Source organism: Mytilus californianus, unplaced genomic scaffold, assembly GCF_021869535.1.
Source record: "Mytilus californianus isolate M0D057914Y unplaced genomic scaffold, xbMytCali1.0.p SCAF_4, whole genome shotgun sequence".
Taxonomy (NCBI): Eukaryota; Metazoa; Mollusca; class Bivalvia; order Mytilida; family Mytilidae; genus Mytilus; species Mytilus californianus.
In genome coordinates this window covers 92,421,841-92,437,558 of record NW_026262690.1, presented here as the reverse complement: position 1 = coordinate 92,437,558, position 15,718 = coordinate 92,421,841, and the positions used below count along the sequence as shown (strand labels likewise).

General features: G+C 31.3%; 1 protein-coding gene across 12 annotated transcripts in view; it reads right to left on the bottom strand.

The window, feature by feature from the left end:
- The window catches only part of LOC127738901 (nesprin-1-like), a 244,990-nt gene that overhangs the window by 27,674 nt on the left and 201,598 nt on the right, over positions 1–15,718 (bottom strand). For 11 of the 12 annotated variants that reach the window (XM_052250385.1, XM_052250384.1, XM_052250389.1 and 8 more), the window contains 16 exons: positions 14,621–14,785; positions 12,349–12,531; positions 11,105–11,614; positions 10,364–10,570; positions 9,752–10,024; positions 9,082–9,294; positions 8,293–8,394; positions 7,703–7,723; positions 4,520–4,666; positions 4,171–4,341; positions 3,333–3,805; positions 2,950–3,112; positions 2,378–2,704; positions 1,584–1,925; positions 725–1,057; positions 212–345 (listed from right to left, as the gene is read on the bottom strand). In XM_052250385.1, coding sequence (XP_052106345.1) covers positions 212–345; positions 725–1,057; positions 1,584–1,925; positions 2,378–2,704; positions 2,950–3,112; positions 3,333–3,805; positions 4,171–4,341; positions 4,520–4,666; positions 7,703–7,723; positions 8,293–8,394; positions 9,082–9,294; positions 9,752–10,024; positions 10,364–10,570; positions 11,105–11,614; positions 12,349–12,531; positions 14,621–14,785 — 3,764 coding nt within the window. The remainder of the gene's footprint in view (positions 1–211; positions 346–724; positions 1,058–1,583; positions 1,926–2,377; positions 2,705–2,949; positions 3,113–3,332; positions 3,806–4,170; positions 4,342–4,519; positions 4,667–7,702; positions 7,724–8,292; positions 8,395–9,081; positions 9,295–9,751; positions 10,025–10,363; positions 10,571–11,104; positions 11,615–12,348; positions 12,532–14,620; positions 14,786–15,718) is intronic. The other variant, XM_052250388.1, reaches the window with a different exon arrangement.

The window sequence follows — 15,718 nt, the reverse complement described above, 5'->3', positions numbered from 1 at the left end:
TTGTTTGTCTTATTCATTTTTAGCCATGGCGTCAGTTTATTTTAAACTAATGGGTTTGAATGTCCCATTTGTATCTTTCGCCTCACTTTTGACACTTGACAATTAGTTATTAGCACAACATTGATTGATTCTCTAATATTCCATGTTGTGATATAAAAAATAAGATTTTCAACTGCTGTACACAGATAATTGAAAAGGACAAAGAACAAACCTGCTCTGTAAATCTGCCAGATTCTTCTGTATGTCTTGTTTGGCTGGAGTCTCACAGACCTGCATCAACTGAGAACCTAAAGCCAAACATCTGTCATATTTCTGTGTATTCTTATTTACATCACTTTGAAGACCCTGTAATACAGAAAGACATTTCTTATTTTTATGCTTCTTTCATAACTTGAGTGAACTTGGGTGACCCTTTGAGTTAACAAAATCCCCACTGATCAGGGTTTGTACTGGTATAAAAAATTCAGCATTTATTTTTTTTCAAAGTTTTTTCAATAGGAAATAAGCTATAAAGCAATAAAAATCATCCATAAATGATTCTTAATCAGATTTTCTTAAATTGTAGTTTGGATAATATTTCTTGAAAAAAGATGGCAACATCCAAATCATCAATGATTATTTCTAATTTTGATTTAATTTTTAGCATTTATATTATTATATTTTCTATGTAATCCAAAAACTGGCCTAACATATGTGAAGTATTGAAATCAAAATATCTACTAACCTTTAATTTTTCCACTTGCATCCTCAGTGTGATAAGATCAGCTCCAACACTTGAATATCTACTCAGGCAATATTCTGTCTCTGATAACACCTGATTGACTCCCTGTAATTCTTTATGATAAGCTTCCCACTGACTCAGAAGTTCATTCAAAATACTCTGGAGATCCTGTACCTGGTCATACAGGTGCTGCCACCTTCTGTTAAGGTGATCTAGACTAGACTGAATGCTACGTTGACAACCAGGAGAATCGCGACTTAGTTCAACCAATCGTTCTCCAAGACTGCGAGCGTGATCTATCTCGTCTTCTTTGGCTTTCAAAGTTTGCTGCAGCATCTATTATATCATAAATATAAAAAAGATGTATTCACTTTGTCAATTATCAAAATTGATTGCAGAATAATTTATTCTGTCTATTAGTGTCAGACAGTCTATAAGTGACCAAGATTTTTTAAAATTCCACAGTAACTTACTGTTTTCATCAAGCTTTCATTTATGATAGAAACTAGAAATATTTTCAATATTATACCAGCAAATATAGATTTTTCAATAATTGGTAGTGTGATAAAAAAAGTATATTTTTTCATTTGAAAAAATCAAACGCTAGTTTCTAACTGGTGCAAGGGAACTATTAACGGTACCCTAAATTCAAAAATTCAAAATACTGTATGCAAATTGTATTTCTACAACCAAAAACACATTTTCCTGGTCAATTTTGACTTCTAGTTTTCTTATATTCTACATATCCAAAGCATACAGCACCAAATCTACAACTTAAGTATCATGTATATTTTCTTAAAACTTTGATAAATTTTATTCAAAATGCTTCTGATCTTATGATTATCGCTAAAAATCATCGAACCTTTGATTCCTTCTGAGTTTGTTTGACACTGATTTCATGACCAATCAGACGGTACTGTTTAACTTTGTCCTCTTGTTCCTGGAACCAGTCTTGTAATCGTGACAGACTAGATTCATACTCTTCCCATTTCTTTTGTAACATTTCAAATGTTCTCAATTGTTCATTTACATCATGGCTGAGAGCCTGCCATCGTTTGTTCAAACTGCCGAGACGTTCAGCAAATTCTGTTTTGTCAGATGACATGTGAGATGTGGACTCTGAATCCTGGGTACCAATTTGTAAAGATGACTGGTTTACGAAATCTATAGTCAACTGCTTATTTTGGAGCTCAATTTTGAAATCCTGCAATTATTAATAAAACATGTCCTTAAAGTTGGAATATGAAAATTGGAAGGTACTTTTCTCAAATTCTATATACTTGAAATTTTCTACGTATAATTTCAAGCTCAGAATTTGGCAAAGATGATAATATTCAAATTTTTTCTATGGATATCCTATGCCAATTCCTATTTTTCAACCTTTAAATTATAAATAGTTTCTTATTTTCGTTAAATCAAACTTAATCAGTTTTAAAAATGGTTCCCTTTCTTACTGATTATCTGGTAATGTAAAAATAGTGTCAGACATTCTTTTATATTTTTTTCTTCATTCAGAACATAACTTCAAAAAAATTAGTTTCATATTTTAACATTGCATAACTATTTTTTTTGTTTCAAATTTTATTTACTTTTTATAACATCAGTTCAGGGCCTTGGCAATTTCAATATTTGTGTCGACAGTATGTGAAAATTTACCTTGAACTTTTTAAGGGAGATCTCAATGTCGGCCATATTTTTGACAGGCTTTGATATCTCCTGTCTGACTCCCTCCTCCATTTCATTCAGCCATGTTGCCAATTCAGTCAGAGCTTGACGTGAGGGCATCAGGTCCATCTGAGCTTGATGTAGGTACTCTTCAGCTTTGTTTATATCATGTTCCAGTAAGCCCCACTGTTCCTCTAACCATGCCATGTTTTTCTCCAGGCCTGCAGTATCATATGTCTGGTTTTCTGATAACTGTTTACCAACAAACATAATCTTACTCTTCAGGCCTTCTTGGTTTTCTACTTCTTTTCTGAATTCCTGTAAAAATGAAAACATTTATGTATAAAATATACATTGATCATGACCAAAACAGCCCATATACAGGGCAGAAAAAAAATCCTTGAAATATCCCAAAGAATTCGTCTCTGTTCTAATACATACCATATTTGTATTTGTTTTTTATATGAGTTTGGGGTTATAACAGAAGGTAATCAGGTAGCAAGAAACATAAAAAAATATCTTTTGGACTTTTCCTTAAATTTTTCAGTGCTTTCTAAACTTACCAAGAGTTTATCATTTTTACTCCTTATGGTGGCAATACTCTGTTGATCTTGGTCAGATAAATGTTTGATATCAGTAAGTTTCATCTTAGCTGTCAGTAGCCACGTTCTCAACACAGCTGCCTCAGCCTCAAATGCTTGAAGTTGCTCTCCCAACTTCTCAGTTCTGAAGAAAAGAAAAGAAAAATACTAAACAGAACTAAAAAGAAATTGAATGATCATTTTTATGAAAAAAATCATGTGAGGATAAGGTATATCAAAAGAACATAGTTACACATTTTTGTTTCTTCAAAACAGAAATATTTCAAATTATATCAAAATTCTTTGACACAAAAGACCCATGACTGACGAGGTAATTTATCTTTACATCAGACACATTAACTCACCTCTTTAATTCTAAAGATAATGCTGTATTCAGGTTAACCCATTTTTCTGCTAATTCAGTGACCTCTGCCTCCAACCCAGGACAGTTGACACTGTGCAAGAGTTGTTTCCCCTTATCAACAACTTGGAACACCATAGGTTTCTCATCAGTCAATTCCCTCTGTAGCCTCTGGTATGTGCTGATCTTTTCCTGAATTGCCATAATGGAATCGTTACTTGCTACAGGTCTCGGCATTTGTCTTTCAATGTCTTCCAGAAAGGAATGTAATTGGTCATGCTTTTCAGATAATTCCTGCCATTGTCTTACGAGTCTTTCAAGTCTTTGTCCATGTAAACTGGCTTTGTCTAGGATAATGTAGGTCAGGTTGTTTAGCCGTGTGTGCATGGAGAGATGGGATTGCTGGGTATTTTTATCACACTGTTGAGACAGGGTATCTAACATGGCTCTATTGACTTCCAAATCACTGAAGAAGTCCTGTAAAAAAAATTATATTTACAATTATCAGTTATTTACAACTGAGGGAAAATAGATGCATGTGTATTGACATGACCTATAACATACCTTTCTAAAATTGTCTCTGTCAACCAATTTACCATAGAAATTATTTAGAAACTTTGGTTCTAACTCCCTTTTGGTCTTATAGCTCATCAAGTGATAGTTTCATTTTTGATTCATCCTTTATTAGTTTATTAGTTTTTATTTCAAATTATTTGTGCTAAAAGGTTGCTACTCATGGTGTTATGTCCAAAAAGAAACAATCATTAAATTTTTTTTTTTTTTCACATTCTTCCTTACACAAATCACCCCTTAGGACCCTCATCTATATATGTTATACATACTTTATGAGCAGCCAGCTGTTGTTTGAGTTGATGAAGGTCCTTGACATTAATGGTTTCTGTTTTCAGTTTTTCATTGGCTGTTTCCAGGAACTCAGCATAGTCCTGTAGAAGTTTCTCATACTGATCCTGTACTGACACAGACTGCAGTATGTCAGCTTTCTTGTCCATCACCTGAAATAAATATAAAATTATTTAGATATGAAAGATATAAATTATTTTCATAATTCCTTAAGTAAGATACCTCTTACCAGAAATGTATAATTTAAATATAATGAAAAATTTAATGATATCAAGTATAATTTGTCAACAGTCTGTTGATTCAGGATTTTCAAGTATTCAAAAAGGTTACCTTTTGTTGCAGTTCCATATAGCTAGTCTGTAATGCTTTGATTTCTGTAGGATTAATCATCTTTGGAGCAACAACAGATAACTCTTCCCCTCTTTGTCGAAGATCTCTTAATTGTCCCTCACAAGTCTTCAACTGGGCCTCCATTTTCTAAAAAAAAACACAATTACAATTATTGTCATGATTTTATGACCATTAGCTTGATTGTGTATTTTTGTAATTTGTTGAATTCTAACTTCTTCAAAAAAAATATCAAAGATTTATTTTTATTGTCCAAATCAATGTTTACTTTTAAACAGTTGACCACTTAAATGAATTAAATTCTCTTTTATTTGAAGACTTTTTAAATTTGTGTGCAATAATTTGTCCTTTTCCCATGTGCTTTAGTTTTTCCAGGAAACAATGTTTTAGTTTCCATCGATGACTGAAAGTGCAATGGTGTTTTGTCTGTAAATCTACAATAACTACATAAATTCTTTTTAATTTACTGACAAACATGTAACAAAAACATAGTTTGACAACCATAGACATTTAGCTAATATGAATATCTTAAATATTTGCAAAAGCAAAATGTGTTTGAATAGAAAAAATTCTAGTACAATAGTTAAGACTAACATTTACATTCGGGGGGGGAGATAATCTTTCATGCAGTAACTAGCTACGCTTTGTCCAGGTTTGGTGTTGCTAAAAAGGTAGTCAATTTATGGCTAGCTTTAAATTTGCATCAATGTTCATTAATTTTGTATTTTAAATCTTCAGCTCTAGACATAAACACTAGATGGAAGAAGCTCATAAGGAAGTAAAAATAGAGATCCACTCGAACAATTTTTTTTCATTATGAAGTTGACACTTTCTGGGAAAGTCATGGTACTCTTGTACTAATCTTTGCTGTAAGCATTGTTTATGAAGTTCTTATTAACTGGAATAATAAACTAATTTGGAACTAAACTCCAAAGAACGAACCATTGCATTTAAAAATTCGTAAGGGTTCCGCGGAACCCAGTGTCTCGCCTACTTTTTCTGTTAATCGCAGGCTCAACAAAAATGAGGAAGTTAATCAATAAAAATATTCCTCTTGATACTATCTTGAAAGAAGCTTCTGTCCAAGTTTGGTAAAAATCCAGGATAGTTTATGAATCTAATAAATGTTTAAAAACTTTAACTGCAGACTGAATGTAATGTTAACTTGAAGAAAACAAAATTTCCTTCTAGATACTAGCATTTGATCATAAACAAGCTTCTGTCCAAGTTTGGTACAAATCCAAAATAGTATAAGAAAGTTATTAAAATTTTAAAAACTTTAACCACAGAGTGAATATGTTATTTCCTGGCAGAAAATCTAAGTCCATTTAAAAGTAAAATACGGATATATTTTTTTACAATATTCCTTCTAGATACTAGCTTTTGATCATAAACAAGCTTCTGTCCAAGTTTGGTACAAATCCAAAATAGTATAGGAAAGTTATTAAAATTTTAAAAACTCTAACCACAGAGTGAATGTGTTGTTTCCTGGCAGAAAATCTAAGTCCATTTAAAAGTAAAATAAGGAAAAAATGGATTTATTTTTTTACAAAATTTACTTCTAGATACTATCTTATGATCATAAACAAGCTTCTGTCCAAGTTTGGTACAAACCCAGGATAGTTTAAGAAAGTTATTAAAATTTTAAAAACTTTAAACCACAGAGTGAATGTAATATTTCCCGGCAGAAAAACTAAGTCCATTTATAAGTAAAATACGGAAAAAATGGAATTTTATTTTTACAAAATTTACTTCTGGATACTATCTTATGATCATAAACAAGCTTCTGTCCAAGTTTGGAAGAAATCCAGGATAGTTTAAGAAAGTTATCAAAATTTCAAAAACTTTAACCACAGAGTGAATATTTGTGGACGCCGCCGACGACGCCGACGGAATGTAGGATCGCTATGTCTTGCTTTTTCGACTAAAGTCGAAGGCTCGACAAAAATCATCTCGATAGAGTCTCCTGAAATTGACACCTTGGTATATAAGGTTGTCAATTAATGCAATCTATTGCAAAACTTAAAATTTCTATAAATGACAACAACACTTCATAGTGATGTCAGCGTGTTTAGCTTAGAACTAGTTGTAAATAACGAATTTATAGTATCTTATTTTAATCTAATGAAAGCTGTATTTACAGCAAGCTGCCTAACAAGGGAATGTTATCATGCTTTAGTGCTTTCAAACAAAACAAGAATAAAAATCTGAAACCATGCTAGCCGCAGATGTGTGAAAAGCCAAACTCAGAAATAAAAGATTTTCAAAAAGTGTTTGTATCACTGCTAAGACAACTCCGTACAGTATTTTATTTATCAACCTGAAAAATTTTTTCAGACTGTAACATGATGTTTAAAAAATAGTTAGCTCTTGAATCAAAAATTGCTTATTTCCTTTGACTCCACCTTAAATTAACCAGAATTTTGCTACATTTTAATTTTTTTTAAACAACTCCTTTTATAATCGAAATGCAATTGAAAACTTGGTAATCAAATTTTACAAGTTAGAGCAAACTTCACTTCATATTTACTTTTCATGGACATTTAATGTTTTACCATTAGTTAGTCAGTACTACCAACTAAGGGGAGATAATTTTTATTTTTTCTGTCAAATCTTGTAGGTAAATGTTATCTACCCTTAGTTGTCTTGGGAATATTATTAATTTCTTTGGTTTCTTGTAAAGAAAAAAAACCAACTGACTTATAAGTTGTAAATGTATGATAAGCTGACATTTGTTTTTCCTAGAACTCCTAACAGGTGTAATAGTTAAATAATTTCAAATCTATTTTTCTTGCCTCTATATGGGGTTTGAAACTTGAAACAGTTAGTTTCTATCTTTTCAATTCATATTCATTTCATGCACTAGGGGAAAAAATGAATTGCTATCAGGGAGGTCACATGCAAATTTGTATCTACTGTATATTTTTTTTTTTCAATATAGAGCAAAATCTTGTCATCTTACAAAAAAGTGCATTCTCTTTAATTTTTCAAGTGTGATTTCCCTTTAGGTCTTATCATTCCAATTTAATAGTTTTTTATAGGTTTATCTGATGTTTTTATTTCTTTCTTTCATTCCTTTTTTGGGAAAAATAACTCTCATAAGCAAAAGTAGTGAAATGGCAAGAATTGCTCAAAAGATGGTGACAACATTGATTCTGAAATTACCTCTGTACGAAAAATTGCATCCTAATACAAAATCATACATAAATTGTAAGGTTATAAAATAAAATCATAAGGATTATACTAAGAATTAAATCACTAATTATCTATTGCAAACAACTTCAAAATATTATCAAAAAACAAAATGCAGACAATTCAACAACTTAAGTTCAAATTCCACTATTTCTTAGGCATGTTAATATGCTTATATGCGGCATGCCAAGTTCATATGCCATGAATCACATCTTAAAATGTCATGCTAGCAAAAAAAAAAAAACCCAAAAAAACTGTAAGACATTTAAATTTTATAAGGGTTACATGAAAAAACATATTACAGTAAGAAAGCAAGATATCCTTAGATAAATTAATTCTCATCAAGAATAAGCCCCTTTTTAAGCTAGTAAGCCAGTATATATAATTTTGAGTTGCATGCCAAACATTCATAATGCAATTTGCTGACAAATTTAATATTTCATAGTCTCCCTTTTTTCATTTTAATTTTATTAAAACATGAATTTCTTTGTCAAATTCATTGAAAAGTTTTTCATAAAGTGTTTCTTATTTTTCACTATGAATTTTCAGACAATAAATCATACCTGCATATGTGATACAAGCTCATCTAGTGAAGCAGACGGACTTTGTGTTGCCATGGCAGATCTGATTTCAGCCAACTTCCTCTGTAAACTCTGAACTTCATCCTTTATAATAAGATTTAAAATTACCTTCTCAGCATATTAACAAAACAAGAATGAATTTTACATAAGCAATGAATATTTTTCTATTTCGTATTTCACAAGCTTTCAATAATCAATGTATTCATAGAAAAATTAAATGAAAAATTTGAAACCATGTGTACATATACAGTACCATACAGATAATGATGGATGGCTGCTTAACGTCCAGTGGCAAATTGATATGCATATTCAGGACGAGAACATGTTAATGTAATATGAATATTAACCCTGCTTTGTACTAGACCGACACACTGAGCAGGATTTTTAACGTGCTAGTTTACAAGGTAACAGTTCGCAGGAAGACATGTAACTGTACCCAGACACATTATTCTGACTTCGAGCCAAACAATCTTTGCTCTTACTCCTTAATGCCACATGCTTAGCGGAGAAGCAGCAAATACCAATTTTAAAGTCTATAGTTGGACCCAGTTGAGGGTCTAACCCACAAACTCCCACACTCGAGGTGAACACTATACCACGAGACCTCTGAGGTGGTTCAGTACCATACAGACAATTTTTTGAAATCCTTTGTACTTTACAGTAAATTTAAAGAAAGTCCCACTGGACAGCACAAAAAGTTTAACCAACAGAACTTTGCATTTCATACAATCTATATCAAAATATTCTTAGAAAAATAAAGAAAAAAATTACTCTGTATTCTTTCCATTTACGATCAGCTTGTCGGAGTTTCTCCCCTTGGAGTTGAGCCTGGTTTTCTAACATCTGGACCCTTTCATTTAGGTTAGCCAAGCTACAAGTGACAAGTTCCTGAGATTCTCTGTTTGTTGAGGTTAATAAGTCCTGAGAATTTCTTGCCATGGCAGATATTTCATTTTGAAGGGATTTAATGTCTCTTTGTAAGGCCTGAAAACAAAACAAAAAAAAAAAGATTGTACACAACAAGCATTTACAAATTAATTCATGATGACAAACTAATCTCTGTGTCATTTGGTCTCTTGTGGAGAGTTGTCTCATTGGCAATCATACCACATCTTCTTTTTTATAATATACACACAATATTGTATACTTTAAAATTAAGTATATAAATTATATATGTAGATTGTAGATATAGTGTGTGTTAAAGAAAAAGGACAATTAAGAATAAAAAAGGGAAGTCATAGGTACTTAGAACTTGAATACAAAATATCCTGTGTACTTTGGTTTGAAAGACTGAAATCATCTTATGCAAGGTTTATTATCTCTTTTGAAATTTGCTTTGTTTACAATGTAAGCAAAATTTTGGAAAAAAGCACATCATTTTAGTAGGTTCCAGGTGTTGAAAATCCTTATATCTTAAGTTTGGTCAAGAACAATATATAACCTCGTTTTCTCTAAGTTTCTGCTGAGAGTCTTTATCACTATCAGGAGACAGTATCTTCTGCTCAGCCAGATCCAGCCATTGTGAGATATTTTGCAATGCATCCTGGTACTTTTGTTGATAATCCAATGCTTGGTCCAATCTCAACTGTTTGTCTTCCACCTGAGTATTGAGCTGCTGCCAAAGGTTATTGAGTTCATCAAGATTATGTCTAATGTCATTCAGTTGACCTTGAGGGTCTGATGGTGACAACCAACTATAACTACTTCTAGGCTCCTACAGACAAAATTTGCAAATTAATAAAAACCAAATTTTTCATGCTTGAATGAAAACAGAAATAAGGACTTTAAAGATTGTAATGGAGAGATTAGCCAGATGAATAGGCCATTTACAAATTTGTTTCTTTAAATTGAGCATTTCATGTAATAATGAAGTTCATCAAGTCTTCCAGGATAGTTATATTATTTATGACATCCTGTTATTTTGTACTTCAAGATACACTTTACCAAGGATAGTTATATCATCTATAATATTATAATATTTTGTACTTTAAGATACACAAATAATCTACAATTCTGACTTCATTTCTACATAATATTATTAAGCATAAATTACCAGATGTCCCCTGCCTCTCAAAAGGTCTTCTAACTGTTCTTTTTTCTGGTTAAGCTCATCATTAAGTTCTTGCCACCTGTGGACCAGTTCCTCTTCACTTATAGGTGGTGCTATTGGCAATTCTGGTCCCCTACTTTGATATGATGGGGCATCAGTAGAAAGTTGTTGCACAAGTTGTCGATGTTCTGATAAATCTGATCTAAGTTGCTACAAAAAATGTAAATTGTATATCATTACTGCAGTACTAAATGTTAATAAGGTAAAGTGTATTTGAATTACAAAGTGTATCAAGAAATATAAAATCAAAAGCATCTCTACTCATGTCTTATTTGCATTAATAAAGCAAATCTAAAACTCTTAAGACTATATTATTGTACACTTGTATTATTATTTATAAAAACTGTTTAAAAATTAAAAGAAGAATGTGTCTGAGGACACGAATGCTTTGCAAAGAAAATAGGATGGACAGACGGACAGAAAGATGGATGATCAAGGGTAACACTGCCGCAGTCGCTTACGGAGGTGGCATAAAAAGATGAAGACCAAAATGTCAATATACCATTCATTGAAATGGAAGTTATAAACAGTGAAATCAATTTTACTTATCATTTATTTAACAATCTCTAATTTGCAATAAAAAACGAATATCAAATCTGATAGGACAATAAACAATTTAAGAAAATCACCAAAATGATGTTTCCAACAAGACAAAAAAAAATTTTGGGGACTTAATCAGCATACCTGTTGAAGACTCTGGCGATTTTCTGGTAATATGAGGGTTTCTATTTTGGGAGGTACCATGGCTAATTGTTTAGTGTCAACTACCCAGTCTTGCAACTTCTTAACTTTCTTTTCATAATCATCCATTTCTTTATGCCGTTTTTCACTTTCTTTGATAGCAGCCCTAATTGGGCCTTGTTTTTCTATGGCAGCTAGTTTCAGATTTCCAAGCTGTGTTTGAAGGTTTGTCAACTGAGATCGTAATTTGTCGGCCTTTGCGGGTGTTTCCCTCTCACATAAAGCATCACATTGCACCGCAAGATCTGACACCACCTGAAGACGATTGTTCAATTCTTCCTGCAATGTTTGGTTGTCATGGAGATATTGACGAAGAGACTGAACACTGTCTGTAGGTAGGGGTGTGGCAGCTTGTCTGATTTTCATTTCTTCAACCCAATCTTCAAGGTCTTTTAGGTGCTTTTTATATGCAGTCAATGATATGTCATGCTTTTCTTTATCCTTCACAGCATTCTTTGAAAAAAAATAAAACATCAAGAATAATAAATTTTCTTCAATTATATAATTTCAACAAACAGAAGAAATATTACCTTAGTTAGCAATATATAAATAAGGAGATGCGGTATGCATGCTTATAAGACAACTATCCACCAGAGTCCAAATGACAAGGATGTTAGCATCTATTAGTCACCATATGGCTTTCAATACAGTGTTAAGTAATTTGAACTTTTATTCTAAAAATGAATTGATTTACCATTTAAGGGAAGTTATATATATTTCTTCAAATTTAACCATTAAGAATATTTAAAATAAATATAAAAGTGTCAAGTTTACACTGAGCTTAAAAATTCTAAAACAGTGCAGAAGGATGTCATGGTAACAAACAATTAGAATTTGATAATATTAAATGAAATGCATATTTAACTTGATGTGTGCAAAGTATAATGCCACGAATCCAAAAACACATCGACCAGTTATCTGTCTTCAAACTAGAAATATTGGAATCAATAAATAACTTTTCCCAAGCATGTTCCTTCAAAGACATATACATCATATATCGATAAAAGCAAGTCATGAATCTATCACTGAGAGCTTTTTTTGCTTGTGTAAGGTTGGATACAATCTTTTTACTTATCTCCATGTTAAGGTTTCATGCATTTTTTACCTAACAGCAGAAGTGCAGTACATGTACTGCCAATCAATATTTACTTTAAAGCATTTAAATAATTTGACATAAAAATTCTTACCTGGAGTTGTTTGCCCTTGGCTTCTGCTAAAGCTTGTAGATTATCTACCCTGTCTGTTAACATGGTAAGGGTGGCCTGCATAGTGTTATAGCCTTCAGGATCTGATATCTCTACAATTTGTCTCCCTCTCTCCCTCACTCTGGCAATGTCCTCTCTGATAGACTCTATATCTATCAAGGATTCCTGTTAAAAAAGACTCTCAAATTAATATCTTAATAAAACAATGGTAGTTTCATAAAGTCTAAAACATTTTCTGGATATTAGGGCTAAAGGAAATTCAGAGAAAACAATGAAAATGTAATTTCCCGTAGAAATCTAGTGGCATCATTGCCATAATGTTTGCCATAGAATCAGTACAAAAAGAAGAATCTTAGTAAAAGATTTCCAAATCATTATTCCAAAAAAGTTTTAAAAAATTGGCCATATTGTTAAAGGGATAAGAAATTTGAATACATATCAATCAAGATTAAAATTTGGCTCTGGGTCTCCATCCAAATCAAAAGGAACGAGGAATCAATATAAAGGACTTTAAATACATTATTTCTGTCAAGAATGATTACATAAGCTCTCACTAGTCCTTTGAGATAGGAAAACTAAATTAGTGTATACTTTTAAACTACATGCACCAATTTCATTAAATTTTTACACTATAATACAATTGAGAATGGAAATGGGAAATGTGTCAATTAATGTAGGTTAACATTCATATTCCACCCCATACATGTAGGCCAATAAAGTGTAATTAATTATAGTCAAGGACTTTCTAACATATTCAGTAAAAGTAAGTTGAATAGGTATGGTAAACTTGAGTATAGATGACTTTGAAAAATTCTAAGCATAAGATTAATCAATATATTAAAACGATCTGTTCCTCAGGAAATCATCTTTATATCATACTGAGAGTTTAAAGTCATTATTCTGCCTTCTAAAAATAATCCTGAGTGGTACCAAAAATTGTTGACGAATTACATATTCATTCAGAAAAAAAATTCTTTTTCAGTGGTTCACTTAATTTAAGAAGCAATTGATCTTCTTATCTAATTTCATATTCTTTACACATACCAAATATAAATAGATTAATCATTTTTCGAAAGAAAAAAAAATTCTTATAAATTTTATTTGCAGAAAAATCCAATGAAGAAAAATAAGTTCTGTTTTAATAGTGAAGCAATTTCAAACGTTGAAAAATAACACAAACATTTATTTACATCAAAGACCCATTAACATAGAAATTCACCAAGAACATTTATTTCATTTATTCGCTTCTTTCCTGAATTTAAATGTAAAGACATATAACAAACTTTGTTAAAATGTGACGGAAACATTGATTTTACAATAAGCTGTTACATCCTTCAAATTCTAAAATAAATATTGGCTAAAATTCTTAAATTCATATCATAATTGTTTTGAGTATTCAAAAGTACTTTTAAGAGGTAAAATAAAAACAAATATTCAGTATTTAAACCGATATTTAAACACAATGACAGACGACCAATTATCAGATTTAGGGTATCGTATCATCTGCGTCCGTCATAAAACAATGGAACAAGTGATCTTCATTTAAATTATACCACCCGTAACATTGAAGGGTATGTTTTGGCCCACTTCATATCAGTAAACCCAATACACATTTCTTCTTGTAGTGTATTGGAAATTTAAAAGTGAAAATATGTTTTTCACGTACTTGTCCCGACATGACTTTTAAAACTAATTTTAAGGTTTGAAACTAGAAACAATTATTACATTCTTTAAATGAAACAATAATATAAAACTTGAAACAATAGAATCTTTCTTAATACAGAACAGTATTGTAATGTTTTCTTTATTAAAATTCATAACTATTTAAAAATACTATTAAAACGACTCTAAACTGATTTTTTTCTTGTAAATTATGACAACAATTTTCAATGAGATGTGGTTTTCAAATTATTATAGAAAACATATAGCGCATAGCTTTTTCATATGATCTTTTTAATAGAATCACCTTTCTCTGATGTTTGAATGCCTTTAAGAAAAATGACAAAAGTGCCTTACAAATTATTGGGACTATCTAAAAATACCAATTTCTGCTCTAATGGACAGTTATTTCTATTTTTTTTCATAACTTTTTTGTTTTTTTACATTTATTAAAAAAAGAGTCAGGATATTCCAAGGGCACAATCAAAATTCATGTCGAAAAAAATATATTTTAGAAACAACTTAAAAAAAAAAAAAAAAAAACGAAAATGAAAGGAACGCCAGCTACAAATTATATTTCATTTAAGTCACTTACTTTATAGTCTTTAAGCTGTTTGTCCAGATCCGCCAGAGATGAGGGATAAGTACGAGCCAATTTACTCTGTGTCCTCTCCATTTTTAGTGTTACATCCTGCACCGATTGCTGATACCTTTCCTGTTTCTGTAGGGCCACCTGGAGTTCATGTTCTCTGGCTCCAAGCTGTTGGGAAACAAGTTTAGCTCTATAAACTGCTGATGCACTATTCGGTTTATTGACCTTATTTTGGAATGTGCCAAGCATGTTTATTTAATATTTATAATCCCAGGTGATGTATTTTGATTGTTGGCTCATGATATAGAAAATTTATCCATCATAAAAGTCTATTGTGTTTTAAAGCTTATGATAGGACATAAATTACGCCATCAGAAAAAATTTTAAACAAATTTAATGATTTTTCTTTCACAATCAAAATCCCATTGTACGCAATGATTTAGAACAAGCTAGTGAATTTTCCTCTCTATAATAATCATATCACAAGAAGAATTAAACTCCCTTTCTTTGAAGTCAGCATATCTCAAATACAATGTTGTTAACCGAATGACAGATACTCTAGAATGTACAGGTTAATGGGACGACCATATAGATATAAATTTTTGAAATTACCATAGTCGTATATTAATAGATCAATATATATACTTGACTGGCGTTATTTCAAGAGTGAAAAAAACATTTATAGTTAACATTAAGTCATTTCATAGGGTTGAATTTATAATCAACTTGAACCTGACCAGACCTTGGCAACTTCCCCAGGTATACGTATTCATCACCCTCATGTCATGCCAAAGTACCGTTATGTTGTTTTCTTTCTCAGTGAACACAAATAGGAATAACGTCCGTACTGCTGAATCAAAATTTCTACACTTCATGGATGAATAATTTGAAAAAGGTTTATTTATGCGGCTGAATAATATGGTCTTTAATTTATTTAATTTTACAAGCTTGATAGAAATATCAATGATTTATATACAGCTAATTCTAAATCGATGCTAAAATTAATATTGAATCAGGAAAAAAAATAATTTTGGTAAATTCTACCTCCTACCAAATTAAGTCAGTTATGAATTTAATTTAGTAATGTCAGAAAAAATCAAC